Raw genomic sequence first — 23,035 nt, 5'->3', positions numbered from 1 at the left:
CATTCTAATGCTCAAAACCCTCTAGCAGCTTCTCAGATCCTCAGAGAAAGTCAAAACCCTTACAAGGTCCTACATGATGTGACCCCTCACTGCCTCTCCAACCTTACCTCCCACCACTCCCTCCCCATCTCTACCTGTCCCCTGTACCATGCCACTTCAGTCACACTGGGAATGAATCAATTAACCTCCCCTATTTTGTCTTACGACAATTTCTTCTCATCTGGATATTTAAAAAAAAAAAAAGTTTCATTCTCTCTCCCTTTTGTATGGCATTGATACGGGCTATCAACTGAGGGGAGGGATTTAAAAATGACTATATTTTAAAAAATTTTTTATATTTTAAAAAATAAGTAGGGATGATTTGATAAAAGAGCAAAAGGGGGGACGAAAAAGATTAGTACTGTATCGTTCTCAAAAAGGCTGAAACAATGGTCACAAAATGAAAAAGTGTGACACCAAATAAGAAATATAAATATGAAAAACACCATCCAGTTGTTTTATGTTGTGTTGTTATTTGTTGCCATGAAGTAAATTAAAACTCATGGTGACACCATGTGTGTGGAGTAAAACTGCTCCATAGGGTTTTCAAGACTGTGACCTTTTGGAAGCAGATTGCCGGGCCTTTCTTCTGAGGCACATCTGGGTGGGTTCAAATCACCAACCTTTCAGCTAGTAGTCAACTGTTTAACTGTTTGCACCACTTCTAGTTGTTTTATGGTCATTCCTTTCTATTAGAAAGAAATCAGGACATTCAAGTTTTACTTTCTCTCTGCATACTTTCTCTGTGACTTTGAGCTGGTAAGAACTCACGTCTTTTGCAAATGTCTAATGGGGAAAATACCTCCCTAATTTCACAGAAGTACTAAGACAAACACAAAGCATATGTATCCAGCACTTTCTTCAAAAGAAATGACTACTTTAACATGTCTTAAATAAGCTAGCTTTGCAACTTTTTTTCTCCTTGCCTCCTCCCAGGCCAACTTCCTTTTGTTATCATTTGCATTCTGCTAAAAAATAATTTTAACAGTTGCTTAAGCCAGACATAATTGGGAGGGGAAATTTTCAGCAAAAAATGAAAAGAGGTCTTACAGCTGCATTTCAAGGTCAAAATATCTGGAATTTTCCTATCCCGTGGTCCTGAGGCAGGTATGTGTTCCCATCAGCACAAATAGAAACAAGTCTGTTCTCAAAGATCAGCCTGAGGGCAGGTGGGGTGGTGGAGGGGACTCCAGGCAGCTAGTGTCCTGAGCTTTGCTGCTTCCTTTTTTTTTAATCTTGTGTTTTTTGAGAAAACTTACATAGCAAATTAGGTTTTCACTTAGCAATTTGTATACATATTATTCAGTGACATTGGTTACCCTTTTCACAATGTGTCAGCATGCTCATGATTTCCACTGTGGTTGTTCTGTTCCCACTAATCTAGTTTCCGTGTCCCCTCTTACCTTCTCTTCTTTGGTCTAGGGGTAAATGTTGACCATTAGGTCTCATTTGGATGATTCTTTAGAGGAGACAGTACTCACAGGTGATATTATTTGTTTTATGAGCCACACTGTCTTTTGGCTGATAGGTGACCACCGTGAGTGGTTTGCTTTCCAAGTTTAAAAGGTATCCTAGAGTGACAGTTTCAAGGGTTACTCTAGTCTCTACCAGTCCAGTAAGTCTGGTCTTTTTTAGGAATTTGAGTTTTGTTCTACATTTTTCTCCCATTCTAGCCAGGGCTACCTATTGTGTCCCTGATTGGGGCAGTCTGCAGTGGTAGCCAGGCACCATCTAGTTCTTCTGGTAGCTCTGCAACTTTTAAAAATCAGACTCCCTGTGTTGTTTCTAAACTTATGATAAAGTTGTGAGTGGCAGTATATCACAGGGCAAAAAAGCATAAACTTTAGAAACAGGGAGGGGTTTTAGAATATGGCTCCACCACACTTTGTAGTTTGTGGCCCTGGGCTATTAAGTGATTATTGTTGTAGTAGTTGTCATTGATAATAACAGTTCAGTAAATCAATCATTTAGTAAAAGTGGTATCACTGCCTGGAGCATCCTGAAAGAAAATGTGATGGCTCCTCAGAATTCCTAGAGAGGTCAGCTGTTTTAAGAGTCACATCTATATATCAACATTAACAAATGTAGTTTTGCGGTGATAGAAAAATCGCACTGATCAAGGGCAGGGTTGCACAACTGATTATTGTACTTCCTGTCAGTAAGTTGTATACCTATAAAAAGTTGAACTGGCAAAAGTTCTGTGATAAATGTATTCACAACAATGACTAAAGAAAGTAGCTGCTGAGGTAGCTTATGTACAACCAAACACCTCATGGGATTTGGTTTTTTGGTTTGGAGGTTTAGGGTCATGGTTTCATGGCACATCCCAGTAAGTGGCCCAATAACATGTTAAGTGCTTCTGTTTTACCTCCCAGTTCACTGAATAGCCCCTGGGGTCTTAAAGGCTTACAAGCAGCCAGCCATCCAAGGCACGGCAATTGGTCTCTATTTGCCTGAAGCAAATGAGGAAAGAGAGTCAGGAATGGGAAGATAAAATGGAATGTGTGGGTAACTGCCTCCATGAACAACTGCTTCATTTGCCATGAGACCAGAACTGGATGGTGTCCAGCTACCATTACTGAACATTTTGATCAAGGATTCTATAGAAGAAACCTGATCAAAAGGGGAAAAATGCAGAACAAAATTCCAAATTCTCACAGACTCCACACTTTCTGGCACCAACAGGGCTGAATGAACCCCTCAAACAATATATTTATTGAGATAAACCCTGAGATAATCTTTAAAACTTAAACTAGAAATATCTCCTGAAGTCTTCTTAAAACCAAACAACAGTTCAGCTAAACTAGTTAAAAATGTCTGCCTTAAACATTTTAGTCTTTTAAGAACTATCCATATGGGATCAAACTGACAACAGAAGCTCAAAAGATTAAACTGGAAACTTAGGGGAAGTGAGTTTATGTTAATGGGCGAGGAACAACTGGAAGGTGAAAATGGCTGCACAACTTGAAGAATGTAATCAATGTCACTGAATTGTACATGTAGAAAAGGTTGAATTGCTGTATGTTTTGCTGTGCATATTCTCAACAACAAAATTAAAAATCCAGTTTTGTTTTTATTGTTTATAACCTAATTTGAATTAAAAAGGGACAAATATCCTACAACAACCACTGGGAACAGTTCTTACAGCACAAAGTAAATCAGTCAGCCTATCCCTGACATCAGGTTTACTGATACTTCAGAAAAGAAGTATGTGTATTCCTGACAATTACAGAGCTTTGAAATTCAAGTCAAGCTGTTAGGAAACTGAAATAAAGCATCAGGAAACATACTTTTATATTCTGCCCTTATCTACCAATATTTACGTGATCTTGGGCAAGTCACTGAACTTTTATTACATATCCACTATGTGCCAAACACCTTGCTAGGTTTTTCACATATATTATCTCATCTAACCCTCAATTTTTAACCCTCAATAAATCTGAAAAGTAGATGTTGTTATCGCTGTGTGCCGTCAAGTGGATTCTGACTCACAGAGACCCTGTACGACAGAGTAGAATTGCCCCACAGGGTTTCTTCAGCAGTAATCTTTACAGGAACAGGTTATCAGGTCTTTTCTCCCATAGAGACGCTGGTACTTTCGAACTCTGACTTTCAGGCTAGCAGCCAAGCACTTAACCACTGCATCACAAGTAGACAGTATTTTCTATGAGGTTCACAAAGATGTTAAATAATCTAGTCCAAGTTCACAATGCAGAACTAAAATGCTAAAACCAGCCTGTACAACTTAAATCAAATTATCTCCAAGGTTCCTTTCCAGGACTAAAATCCTGAAACTAAATATAGATACATGATGGGTTTAAAAAAAAAAAAAAAATTCAACAAGGCTACAGAGATAATGTTATATGCCATTTCTCTTCAGAGCTATGATTTCCTACCCTTCAATTCTGAAAACACCCCACCGAAACCATTCCAAAACAAGTCACTGCTAATGGAAATATGTTATATCCTTGGGACATTAAAAGTGATTGAGTACACTATTTTAGGGACTATAGCAATATACAGATAACAAGCCCTTTGCTCCATGATAAATAAAATTCCTACAATATAAATAATATTTCCATACTGTAAGTAAGATTTTTATACCAACACTTTATGTCCTTCTTGGTTGGGAAAAGATTACAACTCATTAAATCCTGACAAATAAGATTTAAAATCAAATGGAGATTTTAGCACAGTATTACGGTCCAAATGTATATACCAAGAAGTTGGAATTTCATTTGGTGGCTGTTATGGACTGAATTGTATCCCCCCAAAATATGTGTCAACTTGGCTAGTCCACGATTCCCAGTATTGTGTGACTGCCTCCCATTTTGTGCTGTAAATCCTACCTCTATGACGCTAATGAGGCGGAATTAGAGGCCAGTTATGTTAATGAGGTAGGACTCAATCTATAATATTAGCTTGTATCTTAAGTCAATCCCTTATGAGACATAAAAGAGAAAAGCAAACAAAGAGACATGGGGACCTCATACCACCAAAGAAGCAGCACCAGGAGCATAGTGCGTCCTTTGGACCTGGGGTCCCTGCTCTGCGAAGCTCCTCGACTGGGAAGGATTGATGATGAGGACCTTCCCCTAGAGCCAACAGAGAAAGAAAGCTTTCCCTTGGAGATGGTACCCTGAATTTGGACTTACTAGCCTCCTAGGCTGTCAGAGAGTAAATTTCTCTTTGTTAAGACCATCCAACTCTGGTATTTCTGTTAAAGTAGTACTAGAAAACTAAGACAGGATTTGGTACCAGGAATGGGGTGCTGTTCTAACAGATACCTAAATTGTGGAAGCAGTCTTGAAACTGTGAATGGGTAGAAGGTGGAAGAGTTTTAAGATTGCCTGGAATGGAATGTTGCTGGAATTATGGACATCAAAGACAATTCTGGTGAGGATTCAGACGGAAGTGAGGAGAGCTGTTACACTCTCCTGTTACGCAGAGGGCAAAGAGCAGCAGCACACAAACAGCAGCAGCAGAACCAGGAGACCAGCACGAGACAGAGCTGGGAGCTGACCCACAGAGCGAGAGAGCTGAGTGCCTTTGAGCAGGAGGCTTCTTGGTGGAATGGGGTGTTTCCAGGCACTTATCAGTGGAGCTAGGCTTGCCGACCCATGGAGCAAGAGAACTGAGTGCCTTCTGGCCAAAGTTTACTAGCAGAGTGGGCTGTCTTCAGGCACTTATTGGTGGAGTTAAAGAGCTTTGGAACACTTCCCCAGCAGTGCAGATGCGGTGGAGAGGCCCAAGGGGCCAAGAGGCCAAAAAACCAGGAAGCAGAAGCTGAAGAGACAAGGCACACAGGAAGCAGAGCTGCCTCAGTCTCAAAGGGTATGGCCACGACCTCTGGGGTCTCAAAGGTTGGAGCTGCCACTCATACGGACTAGGAAAATGGGGCTGCCCAAAGCCAAGGGAACAGAGGTACCATTCTAGTGGGCCTGGAAAGAAGAGCTGAAGCCCAGGGCTGAGAGGCCTCCACTCACAATCTGGAAACTATGGGCAATACTTAGAGTCTGGAGGGCAAGGCCATTGTGTAAATGGTTTCAGAGAACAGAGGATTATTTTCAAGCCTTTGGGGCTCATGTAACGTGTTCTGCTAACTTGCTTGATGCCTGTTATTCCTCCTTTCCCTGCAATTTCTCCCGTTTGTAATGGAAACGTCTGGCTTGTGCCTGTTCCACCATTGCACTCCGGAAGCAGGTAACTTGTATTCTCAATTTCACAGATGAAGAAGAATTTTTGGATTCTAGACTTGGAGTTGATTTAAGACTTGCTGTGATATGATGCGGTGAATGTGTTCTACATGTGGCAAGGATATGAACTTGGGAGGGGCCAAGGGGTGGAATGTTATGGATTGAATTGTGTCCTCCAAAAATGTGTGTCAACTTGGGCTAGTCCATGAGTCTCAGTATTGTGTGATTGCCCACCATTCTGCCATCTTATGTGATTTTCCTATGTGTTATAAATTCTACCTCTATAATGTTAATTAGGTGGGATTAGGGCAGTTACGTTAACAAGGCAGGACTCAATCTATAAGATTATGTTGTATTTTAAGTCAATCTCTTTTGAGATATAAAAGAGAGAAGCAAGCAGAGAGACACAGAGACCTCACACCACCAAGAAAGAAGCACCAGGAGCACAGTGCATCCTTTGGACACGGGGTTCCTGTACTGAGAAACTCCTCGACTGGGGAAAATTGATGACAAAGACCTTCCCCCAGAGCCGACAGAGAGAGAAAGCTTTCCCCTGGAGCTAACACCCTGAATTTGTACTTCTAGCTTCCTAGACTGTGAGAATAAATTTTTCTTCATTAAGGCCATCCACTTGTGGTATTTCTGTTATAGCAGCACTAGAAAACTAAGACAACGGCAGAGTATTACAAAAAGAGTATTATTGAATATTATTTCAACACTTTCAAACTTTTAAAATGCAAATTAAATATGCCTATTGAAACTATGCTTAGGGAAAATAACCAACATCCAATTATACTTAATAAAAACAAACATGATTTTTAAATTCTCCAATCCAACTTCAATAAAGAAACTTAACTGGACATTTAATATTTGCATTAACTTACCTGCATAAGCAACAATCCAACTATAAAAGCACTTCCCTGACAGTAACCAACCTCACGATCCACTAAAGAATATGCCTAAAAGGTAAAAAAAAAAAAAATGTTCAAAATACTTTGACATGGTATAATTTATATCCTCCTCCTCTAGAAATCTAATACTGGTGAAACTCATATATTAAAAGACCATTCCTTTTTTAGAAAAGCACTTGCTTGTTGTAGATAACCTTACAAATATTTTAAAAGCCAATGTTTTATTACTAAAATTTTCTTTTGACAATTTCCTAATTGGAAATTGCCAGCTCTGAAGGACAAAAACAGAAAGGAATTTGGAGCCAGAAAATTAATGGAGCTTAAAAATCAAGTAAAATTTATACTGATAAAACGTGTAAAGTTAAGGTAAAGCACTGGCAAGAATGGTTTAACAAGAAATCAGTATTTCACAGAGGTAGCTGGAAGGGAAAGAAGCTATGGGAAAAGACAATATGGAAGGAAAAATTACAATGGTACATACTTTTAGAGGCTATGATCTCTTAACAACGCTGGCCCCAGCAAGCAGAAACATTTGCTGACAGTGAGAACGCTGGCATGACAGGAAAAGGTTGCATCCCAGATTCTGCATCTCATAGAAGGTGAATTATTCACTTTCATAGAGGATCTCTCTATGGTATAGTGATTTATAATTTATTTTATTTTGGCCAACTCATGCTGAATAACATGGCAAACTTTCTAAACAGTTCTCCAAACTAGACAATAATGTAGCATCAGAATTTTTAATTCCTTCTTAAAATTATATAAGTAAAACTAAAAAGCAGAAATTACGCTAAAGGCAAATTTATTATCAAAGCAACTGATTACCACAGTGGGAGTTCATGCTTTGTAATAGGAAAAGTTTAATTTCAACCTTCCAAAAATTCATTTCATTTGGAAAAAAAAACAAATAGAACTTACCTTCATTACATTAAATAAAACCTCCTGTCCAAGGCTATCTTTTTCCTTAAAAAAGTTATGTTCAGGATAAGTTCTAGCAATGTCCCTTCGGATCAATTTTTCACAAGGTGAGGTCATTTTCAAGAGTTCTGAATACTGATCCTTAATTGGCATACTCTGTGCACTGCATAAAAGCTGCCAGACTATTGCTCTAAAGTGGTGGGGTATCCCTTTACGGACAAGTTCCTAGAAATAAAAGTAAAAATTCTTAATAAATTATTAAAGTCTCCTACCATAAAAGTCTTATTGCAGGCTGAAGTGGAGGGAAGACTTTACCAAATTTATGATTCACAACGCTAGTATTATATATTTACAACAACCATAGGGAACCTTTTAACCAAGGCTAAGATTTGGCCCTTGGATGTATCTTGTTCTGATCAGAGAGGCTGCAAAGTTGTGGATAAATTTTGGTAATTTCACTCAAGAGTGTGGCCTCCGAAGGTGTAAGGATTTGATAACCTGCAGAACTGTGAAGGATGGTACAGTACTCATGACCTTTCAAAGGCTATCGAAGCAAAAAGGGAAAATACTGATATTCAAGGATGTCACAGCTTCATTCTGAATCTGTAAAACTAGGGGAACTTAATTTCTAAAATACTTTTCAGCTACGTATTTCTACAATTTTAGGACCTCTGTAATAACTGATGAAGAGCCCTGGTGACACAGTGGTTAAGCACACAGCTGCTAACCAAAAGGTCGGTGATTCGAAACCTACCAGCCACTCCTTGGAAGAAAGATGTGGCAGTTCTACTGTATTCTATATGGTCGCTATGAGTATCGGAATTGACTTGACAGCACCGATAGATAATAACTGACTTCTACTGAACAAAACTTCTGCAGGCACAAATAAATGAAAACATACAAATCAGACCTTTTTATTAAAGAGCTTGGGAATTACAGAATTTGATGTTTTTTCCAATCCTTGAATTAATTATCTATTAATTCACGCCTGATATTCTTTGGGATGAAGGAAAGGACTTCAACAAAGAACATGAGTACCTTAACTTGCTTTTCCTTCTTTTTGCGCACATCTTCCCATTCATTAACAATTCTTCCCCAAAGAATCCAAGAATCTTCTTCGAGGTGGCTGAGGTTGCTAGAGGCTGATGAACTTGATACAAGAGAGGAGCCACTGTTTCTTCTTGACCCATTTACAGATCTTAAAGACTTGCTATCCGTCTCTAACAATCTAAAACATAATTAAAAATTGCTGAAGACCTCATCTTCTAGTGACACTAAATGAAGTAGCGATGATACGTCTCAGAATTTTGCTACAGCAATTTAGCCATTGTTTTAAAATATAGTTTTAATAATATGCATAATTTCAATAATTGTTAGTTGGCATCAATAAAATAACTGCTGTATTTTTTAACCTAAGCATAGCAGTTTCAAAATTCGAAATAGCAAATTGTGTTAAATATTTTAGTGCTATTAGCCCCATTATAATTTCCCTTCATCTTCATTAAAAATTCAAATCAGAAGAACCTTTCTGGTGAGAAAACTGGTTAGGAACACTGGTTTTTGCTTTGTGCTTCTAACATGTATTTAGAAGAGGTACAACAAATTCTATGGAATAATTAATCCTATTATATTCACAATGTGTTCAGGCTAAATAATGAGGCAGAGCCACACAAAGTACCCAAACTCCTTTTCCTTTTGCTTCACTCACGTGTAACTTACCTGCCCAAACAAGTGTTTTATTTGGCACAAACAACATAAAACACCTGAATTATTACTAATATTTTAAAATTAGACAATTTCATATATTTATGTATATACACACACACTTGTATTTCTTTATAATTCTGGATTCTCTTGAAAAATAAAAAATAGGGCAAAACTGGACCCATATATCTTCACAACAACAACAGCGTGAAGCTGACTAGGGACTACTCCCTTTAAATGGGGAAGAACTTTAATCGACTTGGTCTCCACATTCCATCTTGTCTCCCCAAAGCTCAGGCAAACCAACAGCTGCTATTTATCATCGGGCATCCACTGTTAAACTGGGACCTCTTCCTTCTTAAAGTCCCTGTTGACATTTGATTTTACAACTCTGTTTTAGGCCTCTTCCTTATCTGTACAAAGAGGTTAAGATAATTTTAAAGATCCATGACTCTTCACAACATCAAGCCCATTATTTCTTTGACATCTGCATTGGCTATACAGGAAGGGTAGAAAATGTGGCTCTATCACTATAAAGATATAAATTATGCCATTGAAATAATAAGGTCCTAAAACATCTATTTGTACTTAAACATGGCTACTGCCTAATTCCAGTAACTCCTTCAGACAAAGTCATCTGCTCAGAATGCAAGAAATGCTCCCAATGCTAACTTGTAAAATTTGAAAATAAAGAAAAGAAACATACGGACCAAATACTGTTGATCAGATTATAGAATCACCCTTTGATAGTCAGACTTACATCCTTATTCATGTTATTTATATCCTTGAGAACATTTAGCTCAATGCAAAATACATTAAATATTAACTGAAGAGAAATAAAATTAATACAGTCATATGAAAAATAAAACTTCTAAATCCCAGATATGCAATATTCAATAACACAATAATATAAATTAAATCTGAATTTTACTCATGGGATAATTTAGTATATTTTCATAGCTACAATAGTTTAAAACTAAAATTTCTCAAATTTTGCTAGAAACATGAAAGTTTACAAAACACCTAATTAAAAGTCAACTATTTGCTATATAAGTAAATATTCTTCATTTCAAAAAAGGAATATTTTACTTTAATTCTCTTTTTTTTCATAGATTTTATTTCAGGAAGCCTATAATATGCTATGCTACGCCTGCTAACCAAGAGGTCAGCAATTCAAATCCACCAGGCACCCCTTGGAAACTCTATGGGGCAGTTCTACTCTATCCTATAGGGTTGCTATGAGTCGGAATCAACTCAATGGCAGTGGGTTTGGTTTTGGGTTTTTATAACATACCTTATAGAAAAATTAACATACCTATATAAGTAACTTTCTACATAATTCTAAACCCTAAGAATTCTAAATAGAATAGAGAAATAAACTTTACTGAAATAATGAACCTGGAGCTAAGTAAAGGGGTCCCGGTAGTTCAGTAGTTAAAGCGCTCAATTGCTAACCAAAAAGTCAGCAGTTTAAAACTACCAGCAGCTCCAAGAGAGAAAGATGTGATAGTCTTACAGCTTTGGAAACCCTGTGGGGTCACTATGAGTCAGAATCGACTTAACAACAGTGGGTTTTGGGCGGGGGAGGTTGTACCTAAGTTCCCTATTCCACTTAAATATTCACTGAGTGCTTATTATATGCCAAATAATTAAGCAACATCATTTACTCTCAATAGAGAGGCATGTAGTTACAAGAAAATAATGGGGGGCAGGGCCCAGACAGCAGAGTAGTCGGACACTTCTGGTGACCCCTCCTATGACGAAGACCCCAAAAAAACAAGTAAAATGATTATATATATGACAAGCTAGGAGCCCTGAACGTCAAATGCAAAGTTAGGAAATCAGACTGAGCGGCAGGGGGAAGGAGAGAAGGTTCAGAAGCAACAAGGAGTTCCCGGACCTAACTTGGTAGAAACCAGCACCCCTCAGGCACGATGCCCTGGAGCAACTATGGTGGGGCTGACGGTAGCATTAGGGACACGGTTTCCTCAAGGGGAGATGCGAGCTGCACAGTCTACTCACACCTCCAAAACCAGAGAAGAACAGTCCTCTTGGCAAAAGCTAAGTACTTGCATTTATTTTACCATTCTCCCAGCCCCCAAGCCGACTTCAGTGACTGTCAATTTCCCTGTGCCTGAGACAGGTCCTGCTGCATGCCTTGAGCCATTCTCCTGAACTTGGAGAAGGAATAAATAAACAGTTGGGGGAAAATATACTCTGTCAGCTCCACTAAGCCAGGAAGCGAAGAACAGAAGCAGCTCCTGTCCAGGCACAAACAGTCTGTAGAGTTTGAAGACCTTTCACCCCTGCATGGACCTATGTAGGCCCAATGCAGGAGAGTATGCTTGAGATCTGACTTCAACTGTTTCAGCTGTGCAGTAGAGAGGTGGGTTTTTGATGTCTGACACTGCTTTGCCTATGAAACAGGGACCTCACCTACCCACATGAGAGGCCTGAGGACTGGTGGCTCAACCCACGTCGCCTAGCTACCTGCGACAGGGGTCCAAGGATAAGGGGTGCTTCCCAGTCCTTACAACCAAAAGCATTGGGTGCCCATGGTCTGGCTGCAGAACCCACCCACCTGCACGCTCTAGGAAACAGAGATGTGCTTTCCTAACAGACACTCAGGGGATGGTTGTCAGCCCCCTGCCTTGTTCAGAGTGTCACCCCTGCTGCAACCAGGTACCTGTACCTACACCCATCATCCCTGCCCCACTAAGGCTGTAGGACAGAGCCTGTACCATACACTTCATGACCAACTACCTGGACACCTAAGCTGAATCCATACAAGAAAAGTGAATGGACTCCTAGGCTCATATACCTGGTAACAGCTCTAGCATCTGGTGACAGGATGTTAGAACTTCAAAGGAGCAAATAATCAAGCTAGCTCACTCAAGCAGCCTATTTGGGCATATCAAAACAAATCAAAGCAAGGAGCTAGGATACAGTAAACAAACATGAAATAAATTAATACAATAACTTATAGATGGCTTGGAGAAAACAGTCAGTATCAAATCACATAAAGAAGCTGACCATGATCGCTTCAACAAGCTCTAAGAACAAATAATCAAGGTATCTTCAGATGAAGATGTATTCCTGGAATTATCAGATGCTGAATATAGAAGATTAATACACCGAACTCTTCAAAGGATCAGGAAGGAGATCAGGCAAAATGCAGAACAAGCCAAGGAGCACACAGATAAAGCAGCAGAAGAAATTAAGAAGGTTATTCAAAAACATGATGAAAAATTTAAGAGGCCGCAAGAATCCACAGACAGAGAGCAATCAGAAATTCAGAAGATTAACAATAAAATTACAGAATTAGACAACTCAGTAGAAAGTCAGAGGAGCAGAACTGCGGAAATGGAAAGCAGAATTAGTGAGGTTGAACACAAAACACTTGGCACCAACATATTCAAAGAAAAATCAAATAAAACAATTAAAAAAAAAAAAAAGAAACCCTAAGAATCATGTTGGACTCTATCAAGAGAAATAACCTACAAGTCATTAGAGTACCGGAACAGCAAGGGATAACAGAAAATACAGAGAGAATTGTTGAAGATTTGTTGGCAAAAACTTCCCTGATATTGTGAAAGATGAGAAGATACCTATCCAGGATGCTCATCGAATCCCACATAATGCAGATCCCAAAAGAAAGTCACCAAGACACATCATAACCAAACTTGTCAACACCAAAGATAAAGAGCAGATAGGGATAAATGAAAAGTCACCTACAAAGGACAGTCAATAAGAGTAAGCTCAGGCTACTCAGCAAAAACCGTGCAGGCAACAAGTCAGCGCGATGACTTACATGAAGCGTTGAAGGAAAAAAATTGTCAAGCAAGAAGCATATATCCAGCAAAACTGTCTCTCAAATATGAAGGTGAAACTAGAATATTTCCTGGTAAACAGAAGTTTAGGGAATTTGTAAAAGCCAAACCAAAACTACAAGAAATACTAAAAAGAGCTCTCTGGCTAGAAAATCAATAATACCAGATATCAACCCAAGACCAGAACACAGGATAGAGCAACCAGAAGTCAACTCAGAGACGGAAATCACAAAAATAAATCAAGACTATAAAAAATGCTCAAAACAGGGAAACAGCGATGTCATTATGTAAAAGATGACAACATTAAAACAATAAAGAGGGACTAAAAAATGGAGTCACAGATCTTTCACACAGAGAGGACATCGTGACATAAAGAGATAGAAGTTTGGTTTACATTTAGAAAAATAGGGGTAAAAATTAAGGTAACCACAAAGGAGACTAATGATCCTACACATCAAAATAAAAGAAAAATATAAAGACTCAGCAAAAACAAAATCAACAATGAATAAGATGAAAAGACAATATATAAACTACTCAGCACCAAAAATAAAGTAGAAAAAAGAAACTATCAACAACACACAAAAAAAGATTATCAAAATGACAGCACTAAACTTATAACCTATCCTTAATTACGCTGAATGTAAATGGACTAAATGCACCAATAAAGAGACAGAGAGTGGCAGAATGGATAAAAAAAACACGATCCGTGTATATGCTGCCTACAAGAGACACACCTTAGACTTAAAGACACAAACTAAAACTCAAAGGATGGAAAAAAATATATCGAGCAAACAGTCAAAAAAGAGCAGGAGTGTCAACATTAATTTCTGACAAAATAGACTAAAGTTAAAACCACAAAGAATAAGGAAGGACACTATACAAGGAGGATATAACCATATTAAATATTTACGCACCCAATGACAGGGCTTAAAGATACATAAAACAAACTCTAACAGCATGGAAAAGTGAGATAGACAGCTCCACAATAGCAGTAGATGTTAAGACACCACTTTCAGTGAAGGACAGAACACCCAGAAAGAAGCTCAATAAAGACACAGAAGATCTAAATGCCACAGTCAACCAACTTGACCTCACAGACGTATACAGAACACTCCACCCAACAGTAGCTAAGTATACTTTCTTTTCCAACACACATGGAACATTCTCTAGAACAGACCACATATTAGGTCATAAAGCAAGCATTAATAGAATCCAAAATATAGAAATATTACAAAGCATCTTCTCTGATCACAAAGCCATAAAAGTAGAAATCAATAACAAAAAAAAGCAGGGAAAAGAAATCAAACAATTGGAAACTGAACAACGGCTTCACTGGAGAGTTCTACCAAACTTTCAAAGAAGAGTTAACACCACTACTACTAAAGGTATTTCAGAGCATAGAAAAGGATGGAATACTCCCAAACTCATTCCACAAAGCCAGCATATCCTAGATACCAAAGCCAGGTAAAGACACCAGAAAAAAAGAATATTACAGACCTATATCCCTTATGAACGTAGATGCAAAAATCCTCAACAAAATTCTAGCCAAGAGAATTCAACAATATACCAAAAAAAAAAAATTCACCATGACCAAGTAGGATTCACACCAGGGACACAGAGATGGTTCAACATTAGAAAAGCAATCGATGTAATCCATCATATAAATAAAACAAAACACAAGAACCACATGATCTTATCAATTGATGAAGAAAAGGCATTTTACAAAGTTCAATACCCATTCATGATAAAAAAAACTCTCAGCAAAATAGGAATAGAAGGAAAATTCCTCAACATAATAAAGGGCATTTATACAAAGCCAACAGCCAACATCATCCTAAATGGAGAGAGTCTGAAAGCATTCCCCTTGAGATGGGGAACCAGACAAGGACGCCCTTTATCACCACTCTTATTGAACATTGTGCTGGAGGTCCTAGCCAGAGCAATTAGGCTAGATAAAGAAATGAAGGGCATCCAGATTGGGAAGGAAGAAGTGAAAGTATCTCTATTTGCAGATGACATGATCTTACACACAGAAAACCCTAAAGAATCCTCAAGAAAACTACTGGAACTAATAGAAGCATTCAACAGAGCATCAGGATACAAGATAAACATACAAAAATCAGTTGAATTTCTCTACAGCAACTAAGAGAACCTCAAAGAGGAAATCACCAATCAATACCATTTACAGTAGTCCCCAAGAAGATGAAATACTTAAGAATAAATCTTATCAGAAACATAAAAGACCTTTGCAAAGAAAACTACAAAACATTACTGTAAGAAACCAAGAGAGACCTATATACGTGGAAAAACATACCTTGCTCATGGATAGGAAGACTCAACATTGTAAAAATGTCTATTCTACCCAAAGCACTCTATAGATACAATGCAATTCCGACCCAAATTCCAACAACATTTTTTAATGAGATGGAGAAACAAATCACTAACTTCATATGGAAGGGAACAAGGTCTGAATAAATAAAGCATCACCGAAAATCACAAAGTGGGAGGCCTCACACTACCTGATTTTAGAACATTATACTGCCACAATAGTCAAAACAGCCTTACACTGGTATAAGCACAGATCACATAGACCAATGGAACAGAACTGAGAATCCAGATATAAATCCACCCACATATAAACAGCTGATATCTGACAAAGGCCAAACTCAGTTAAATGGGGAAAAGACAGTCTGTTTAACAAATGGTTCCGGCATAACTAGATATCCAACTGCAAAAAATGAAACAAGACCCACACCTCACACCATGCACAAAAACTAATTCAAACTGGATCAAAGACCTAGATATAAAATCTAAAATGATAAAGATCATGGAAGAAAAAATACGGACAATGCTAGGAGCCCTAATACATGGCATAAACAGCATACAAAACATTACTAACGATACACAACACCAGAAGAGAAACTAGATAACTGGGAGCTCCTAAACATCAAACACCTATGCTCATCTGAAGACTTTGCCGAAAGAGTAAAAAGATTTCCTACAGACTGGGAAAAAGTTTTTGGTTATGACAATTCCAATCAGTGTCTGATCTCTAAATTCTATATGATACTGCAAAAACTCAACAACAAAAAGACAAATAACCCAATTAAAAAATGAGCAAAGGATATGAACAGGTACTTCGCCACAGAAGAGATTCAGGCAGCTAACAGATACATGAGGAAATACAATCATTAGCCATTAGAGAAATGCAAATCAAAACTACAATGAGATACCATCTCAGTCCAACAAGGCTGGCATTAATCCAAAATAATAAATGTTGGAGAGGTTGTAGAGAGACTGGAACACTTATATACTGCTGGTGGGAATGTAAAATGGTATACCCACTTTGGAAATCAATTTGGCGCTTCCTTAAAAAGCTAGAAATAGAACTACCATATGAGCCAGCAATCCCACTCCTTGGGATATATCCTACAGAAGAGCCTTTACATGAACAGATATATGCACACCCATGTTCACTGCAGCACTGCTTACAATAGCAAAAAGATGGAAGCAACCGAGGTGCCCATCAATGGATGAATGGATAAATAAATTATGGCACGATACTACCCATTGTTAAAGCAATGAAGAATCCGTGAAACATTTCATACATGGAGGAATCTGAAAAGAATTACGTTAAGTGAAATTAGTTGCAGAAGGACAAGTGTTATATGAGACCACTATTATAAGAACTCAAGAAATAGTTTAAACACAGAAGAATATATTCTTTGATGGTTATGAGGGTACGGAGGGAGGAGGGAGAGGGTATTCACTAATTAGATACTAGACAAGAACTATTTTAGGTGAAGGGAAAGACAACACGCAATACAGGAGAGGTCAGCACAACTGGACTAAACCAAAAGCTAAGAAGTTTCCTGAACACAACCAAACACTTAGAGGGACAGAGTAGCAGGACGGGGGTCTGGGGTCCACAGTTTCAGAGGACATCTAGGTCAACTGGCATAACAAAGTTTATTAAGAAAACATAACGCGTCCCACTTCGGTGAGTGGCGTCTGGGGACTTAAAAGCTAGCGAGCAGCCATCTAAGATGCATCAATTGGTCCCCAACCCACCTGGAGCAAAGGAGAATGAAGAATACCAAAGACACAAGGTAATTATGAGCCCAAGAGACAGAAAGGGCCACATGAATCAGAGACTACATCAGCCTGAAACGAGAAGAACTAGATGGTGCCTGGCTACAACTAATGACTGCCCTGACAGGGAACACAACAGAGACTCCCTGATAGAGCAGGAGAGCAGTGGGATGCAGACCTGAAATTCTGTTAAAAAGACAAGACTTAATGGTCTCAGTGAGACTAGAGGGACCCCGGTGGTCATGGTTCCCAGACCTTCTGTAGCCCATGACTAGAACCATTGCCAAAACCATCTCCAGACAGGGATTGGACTGGACTATAAGATAGAAAATGATACTGGTGAGGAGTGGGCTTCTTGGCTCAAGTAGACACATGAGACTATGAGAAGGCAGAGGGGGACAGAAGCTGGCTGAATGGACACGGGGAATACAGGGTGGAAAGGAGTGTGCTGTCTCATTGGGGGAGAGCAACCAGGAGTACATAACCAAAACCCAGTGCTCTCAAGTCGATTCCGACTCATAGCAACCCTATAGGACAGAGTAGAACTGCCCCATAGAGTTTCCAAGGAGCACCTGGCAGATTCGAACTGCCGACCCTTTGGTTAGCAGCTGTAGCACTTAACCACTACACTACCAGGATTTCCAGGAGTACATAGCAAGGTATATATAGATTTTTATATGAGAGACTGACTTGATTTGTAAACTTTCACTTAAAGCACAATTTAAAAAAAAAAAATGGTATTTACTAAGCCAGACATAAATTTTGAGATATAATGGAAGTATAGATGAAAGAGTATCTCAATGGAAGGTTTTTAGAGAATTAGAAAGGTCTTGGAGATCACTGATTTGTAATTTATAAGATAAGCAGGAATGCTAAGTGAACTCATGACTAGACTAGAAAGGAAGGCTAAGCAGTTCACATTCAGAGGACATTGAAATGGCATATACAAATACACGAGCTAAGAGAAATGTTTACCAATGAAATATCCCATGTGAAGACATTAAATTACCTCACACAATACACAAAAATGACCCAAAATGGATCAATGCACCTAAATATAAAAGCTAAAACTAGATAGCTCCTAAAAAAATTGAATATATTAAAAAGCACTGAACTGTACACTTTATATGAGTGAATTATAAGATAAATGAATTATACTCAATAAAGCTGTTACATATTTTCTAAAAAATAGGCAAAGCTTACCTAGAGTAATGGAAATTAGAGGAGTGGTCACATGGTGGGCTGCTGGGAAAGAAAATCTCCTGGGATGATGGGAATATTCTGGGATAGAAATTTTCTATGTCTTAATTGGCACGTGGGTTATACACAGGTATATACATTTGTAAAAACTCAAACTGTATACTTAAGAAGTACACATTTCTCTGCATAAAAATTACAAATCAATTTTTTAAAGAAAAATTGTTCCTGGGTAATGGCACTAGAGGTAGTGAGAATAAGCTGAGAAATCACTGCTTTTTATTATGTTTAAGCCCTTCAGAATTTTTTTTAATTATGAAAATTACTTTGTAAAAAATTATTCTTGCTACATTAAGTGTATCTATTTTGTAAAGAAAGTTAGCGATGAACATTACTTCATTTCTGCCCTTTTCAAATTTGTTGGTCATTCTAGTAAATTTTAGAATTTTCTAAAGAAAAACTTTGTTGTTGTTAGGTGCCATCAAGTCAGTCCAATGCACCATCCTCACAATTGTTGCTCTGCTTGAGCCTACTGCTGCAGCCATGGTGTCAATCCATCTCATTGAGGGCCTTCTTCTTTTCCACTGATCCTCTACTTTATGAAGCATGATGTCCTTCTCCAGGGACTGGTCCCTCCTGATAACATGTCCAAAGTACGTGAGACAAAGTCCCACCATCCTTGCTTCTAAGGGGCATTCTGGTTGTACTTCCAAGACAGATTTGTTCATTCTTCTGACAGTCCATGGTATATTCAATATTCTTTGCCAACATCACAATTCAAAGGTGTCAACTCTTCTTCAGTCTTTCTTATTCACTGCCCAGCTTTCACAGGCATATGAGACAACTGAAAATACCACGGCTTGGGTCAGGCACACCTTAGTCCTCAAAGTGACTTCCTTGCTTTTTAACACTTTAAAGAGGTCTTTTGCAGCAGATGTGCCCAATGCAATATATCCTTTGAAAATGTTGAGAGAAAAACTTTAGAATTTTTTTGATTGCCATTGGTATAATAAAGTGTCCTTCTGTCCGGGAGAGTTGGAGTATTTTCCAGAATACTTGAATTGAAACTATAAAGTCTCTCTCCATTGAGCTATGTAGTCATGGCATGCAAGAAAAGAATTTAGATATTCTTCAGGAATACTAACCAAAAGGTCAGCAGTTCAAATCCACCAGGTGCTCCTTGGAAACTCTATGGGGCAGTTCTACCCTGTCCTATAGGGTCACTGTGAGTCGGAATCAACTCGACAGCAATAGGTTTTTTGATTTGTTGTTTTTTTTTTTTTGGTTTTAGGACTACAAAAACTATGTAGAATACGTAGTTCAGAATCACACGCTTTTACCCCTTACTGCTAAAAGCAGTGGTGAAACAACTAAGGCAGGCTCCTAAATAGGTTACCACCTAGCGCCAATATATAGTCCATCCTCATTATTCACACATTCCGTATTTTCAAATTTGCCTACTCGCTAAAATTTATTTTTAACCCCCAAATCAATACGTGTGGCACTTTTGGAGTCATTTGCACATATGCCTAGAGCAGTGAAAAAAGAAAAATTTGAGTCACCTTATGCGCACATTTCCAGCTGAGGTCAAACAAGGCAGTGCTCTGCCTTATTCTTCCAGCTCCCAGACTGTAAATAAGTGTCCTTTCCATAGTCTATTTGGGTCTGCATCATATATTTTGTTCACATTTTTTGTGCTTTCTGTTAAGAAATGTTGCTGTTTAAAAGGCCTCAAGCATAGTGCTGAAGTGCTGCCTAGTGTTTAAGCACAAAAAGGCTGTCATCTGCCTTAAAAAGAAAATGTGTGTGTCAGATAAGATTTGCTCAGGTATGAGTTATAGTGCTATTGGCTGTGAGTTCCATGTTAGTGAATCAACAATATATATTAAATAAAGTGTCTTTAAACAGAAACATGCATACAACAAAGTTATATATTAAAGGCTCATTGAAACCTAACCCTGTACTTCCCCTGGAGCAATGGTTCAGTATTTACTAATTCAGTGTTCAGGTAACTATAGAACATAACCACCAAGAAAAATGAGTATCTGCTGTAATTAAAATACTGTGATGGTAGTAGTGGAGCAGTGGTTGTGCCTGAAAAAGTCAACAATTTCCAAAGACTTGAGCCTGGCAAGTGGTAAAATGGTAAGACAGCATTACTCATAGGTCTGTGGGTTAACTATCTATTAAATATATTCACTTATTTTTCTCTTCCGAGATGACATGGGTTCACTGCCCTGGATGGATTTATTGCAGAAGAGGAAATAACTCTACACCCCTTCCCCCCAACTAAATTCTTTATGACTGATACAAGAAGAATCTTACCAGGTTAAAGAAAAAGAATAGTGACAGCACAAAAAGTTAACCACTCGGCTGCTAACTGAAAGGTTGACAGCTCAAACCTACCCAGCAGTTTCATAAGAGAAAAGACCCAGAGAACTGCTTCCATAAGATTACAGCCAAGAAAACCCTATGGGACAGTTCTACTCTGTCACATGGGGTCCCTATGAGTCAGAATCCACTCACCGGCACCTCATAACAACGTAATCAATGGCATTTCCCATACGTTTGTATGGCCTCCTGGACTTTTTTTTTTTTTTTTCCCTGCCACTGCTATACAATAATTCACAGGCCTAGATTTGTTGATCCCCCAAGAGTGCTGCCAGGCTAAGACACCAGAAGGTGGATCTCTATTAACTGGGGAACACACAATCCTCAATCACCTAGCTGGGCAACTCCAAGTTTCTCACAGGGGAGCGCCAGCTCTAAGACCTGTAATTCAAAATGGCTACAGCCCCACAACAACTGAGGTGAGGGTGCTGAAATCAACCTTTTGGACTTCAACAGTATCAAAGACGGAGAAAGTCTAAGATTGGCTGCTACCAGACCCCAGTAAACTTGGCATTGAGAAAGCACTTCCGGTTCCCTAATGGAAGGACAGGGGAATAACTAAAAAGGGAGAATTCCAACAGAGACTAGCCCGGGTCTCATCTTAGAGAGATGAACTTCACTATAGCTTTGCTACTGAGAATCAAACCTTCTCCTCACCAAGGGGACTCCTAACTAAGGAAAATGGCAGAGTGTACACTTCCTGATGGCCATTTACGAGAGAAAAGAGTAGCTTGTGTGTGACAGCATGTATGTAATAAAGATCAAAGAAAAAGCCCCTCTGTTCACAACACTATGATTAAAAATAGAACAGAAGGGAGGAAAAAGAATGCGTTCTCTATTGAGTATCTGGAGTTTGAAGTACATGGAAGCATCATGTAGATAATAAGCAGAGCAAAACCAAAGCTAAACCCGCTGCTGTCGAGTTGATTCTGACCCATAGCGACCCTATAGGGCAGAGTAGAACTGCCCCACAGAGTTTCTAGGGGGCGCCTGGCAGATCGAACTGCTGATCTTTTGGTTAGCAGCCATAGCACTTAACCACTACACCACCAGGGTTTCACAGCAGGTAGGTGAAAACAAGTCTGGAGGAGGTCAGGAGAGGTGAAGACTACAAACAGGAATTTCATCATTTGTGAACCAAACCCCCATTGTTGTCTGGTCAATTCCAACTCACAGCAACCTTATAGGACAGAGTAAAACTGCCCCATAGGATTTCCAAGAAGCAGCCAGTGGATTCCAACTGCCAAGCTTTCAGTTAGCAGCCAAGCTCTTAACCACTGCACCACCAGGGCTTCAATTTGTGGATGCTGGATATGAAATCTTTTGACTATCTTAAATTACATAACTCAGCATAATGTTTTCCTATGGATACTAAGACTAAGAAAGCAGGCTGGGGATATTATGTGGCTAATAAAAATGATGACATAGATCTATGTTTACCAATGTGCAAAGACAAACTACAGCATACTTGAGGGAAAAATGCAAGCTCCTGAACAACATACATTGTAAGATACTATTTTAAGTAAACTATAATTATACAGGCATGCAGAGATATCTAAAAGGAAGTTTAACCAAATGTTAACTTTGATTATCTCTGAGTTGTTGGGTTTTAAGTTATTTTACTTTTTTCTTTGTATTTTTCTGTTACGTTTGAAATTGTTAGATAAGTATCATTTTTAGAAAAAACAAATTAAAGGCTATAAAAATATATCTACAAAAAAAGAAAGCAGGCAGCAGGTCACCATGACAGTTGGTAATTTTTAAACTGCTCAGGTGATTTATAAATAACTAAGGAAAGATCTTAGCTGTATAAGGGAAAAAAACTCTATATGAGAAAAACACCTAAAGAGCTAAAAAGGCTGGCACTTAGAAAACCTGATTGCAGAGGGAGCAACTGTTCAAACAAGGGGTTCAAACACCTCTTGTAAATGCAACACCAAAGAAACAGGATATGAATGAGCTGAGAGAAAGAGAGCAACTTGCTAGCTAAGAAAAAGGCAACTCAGGAGTAACAAACTACTTGCCTGACTCAGAGGAGAGTCACACCCCTTCACATCAACATCGTCAAGCACAAATTCATGTCTCAGAGCAACAGAAATAAAGAGGGGAGAATTAAGAGAAAACACAAAGAATCGACACAGGAAACATACTGCAGAGACAACTCAGAAGATTAGTGTCTAAATGACAGACATCTCTCCAGCTCTGGAAGCACAGGCCCTTTTCTCTTTGTTTCTTTAAAATAAGGTCTTAGAGAAGG

At 38.6% G+C, this 23,035-nt stretch overlaps 1 protein-coding gene across 8 annotated transcripts in view; it reads right to left on the bottom strand.

Annotated features, from left to right (window-relative positions):
• EVI5 (ecotropic viral integration site 5) overlaps positions 1-23,035 on the bottom strand; it is a 261,524-nt gene that overhangs the window by 156,794 nt on the left and 81,695 nt on the right. For all 8 annotated transcript variants that reach the window (XM_049879778.1, XM_049879780.1, XM_049879782.1 and 5 more), the window contains exons 3-5: positions 8,603-8,792; positions 7,565-7,789; positions 6,620-6,694 (exon numbers count right to left, since the gene is read on the bottom strand). In XM_049879778.1, the coding sequence (XP_049735735.1) occupies positions 6,620-6,694; positions 7,565-7,789; positions 8,603-8,792 (490 nt within the window). The remainder of the gene's footprint in view (positions 1-6,619; positions 6,695-7,564; positions 7,790-8,602; positions 8,793-23,035) is intronic.

This window comes from Elephas maximus, chromosome 3, assembly GCF_024166365.1.
Source record: "Elephas maximus indicus isolate mEleMax1 chromosome 3, mEleMax1 primary haplotype, whole genome shotgun sequence".
In the NCBI taxonomy this organism is placed as follows: Eukaryota; Metazoa; Chordata; class Mammalia; order Proboscidea; family Elephantidae; genus Elephas; species Elephas maximus.
This window is presented reverse-complemented; position numbering and strand designations above follow the sequence as displayed.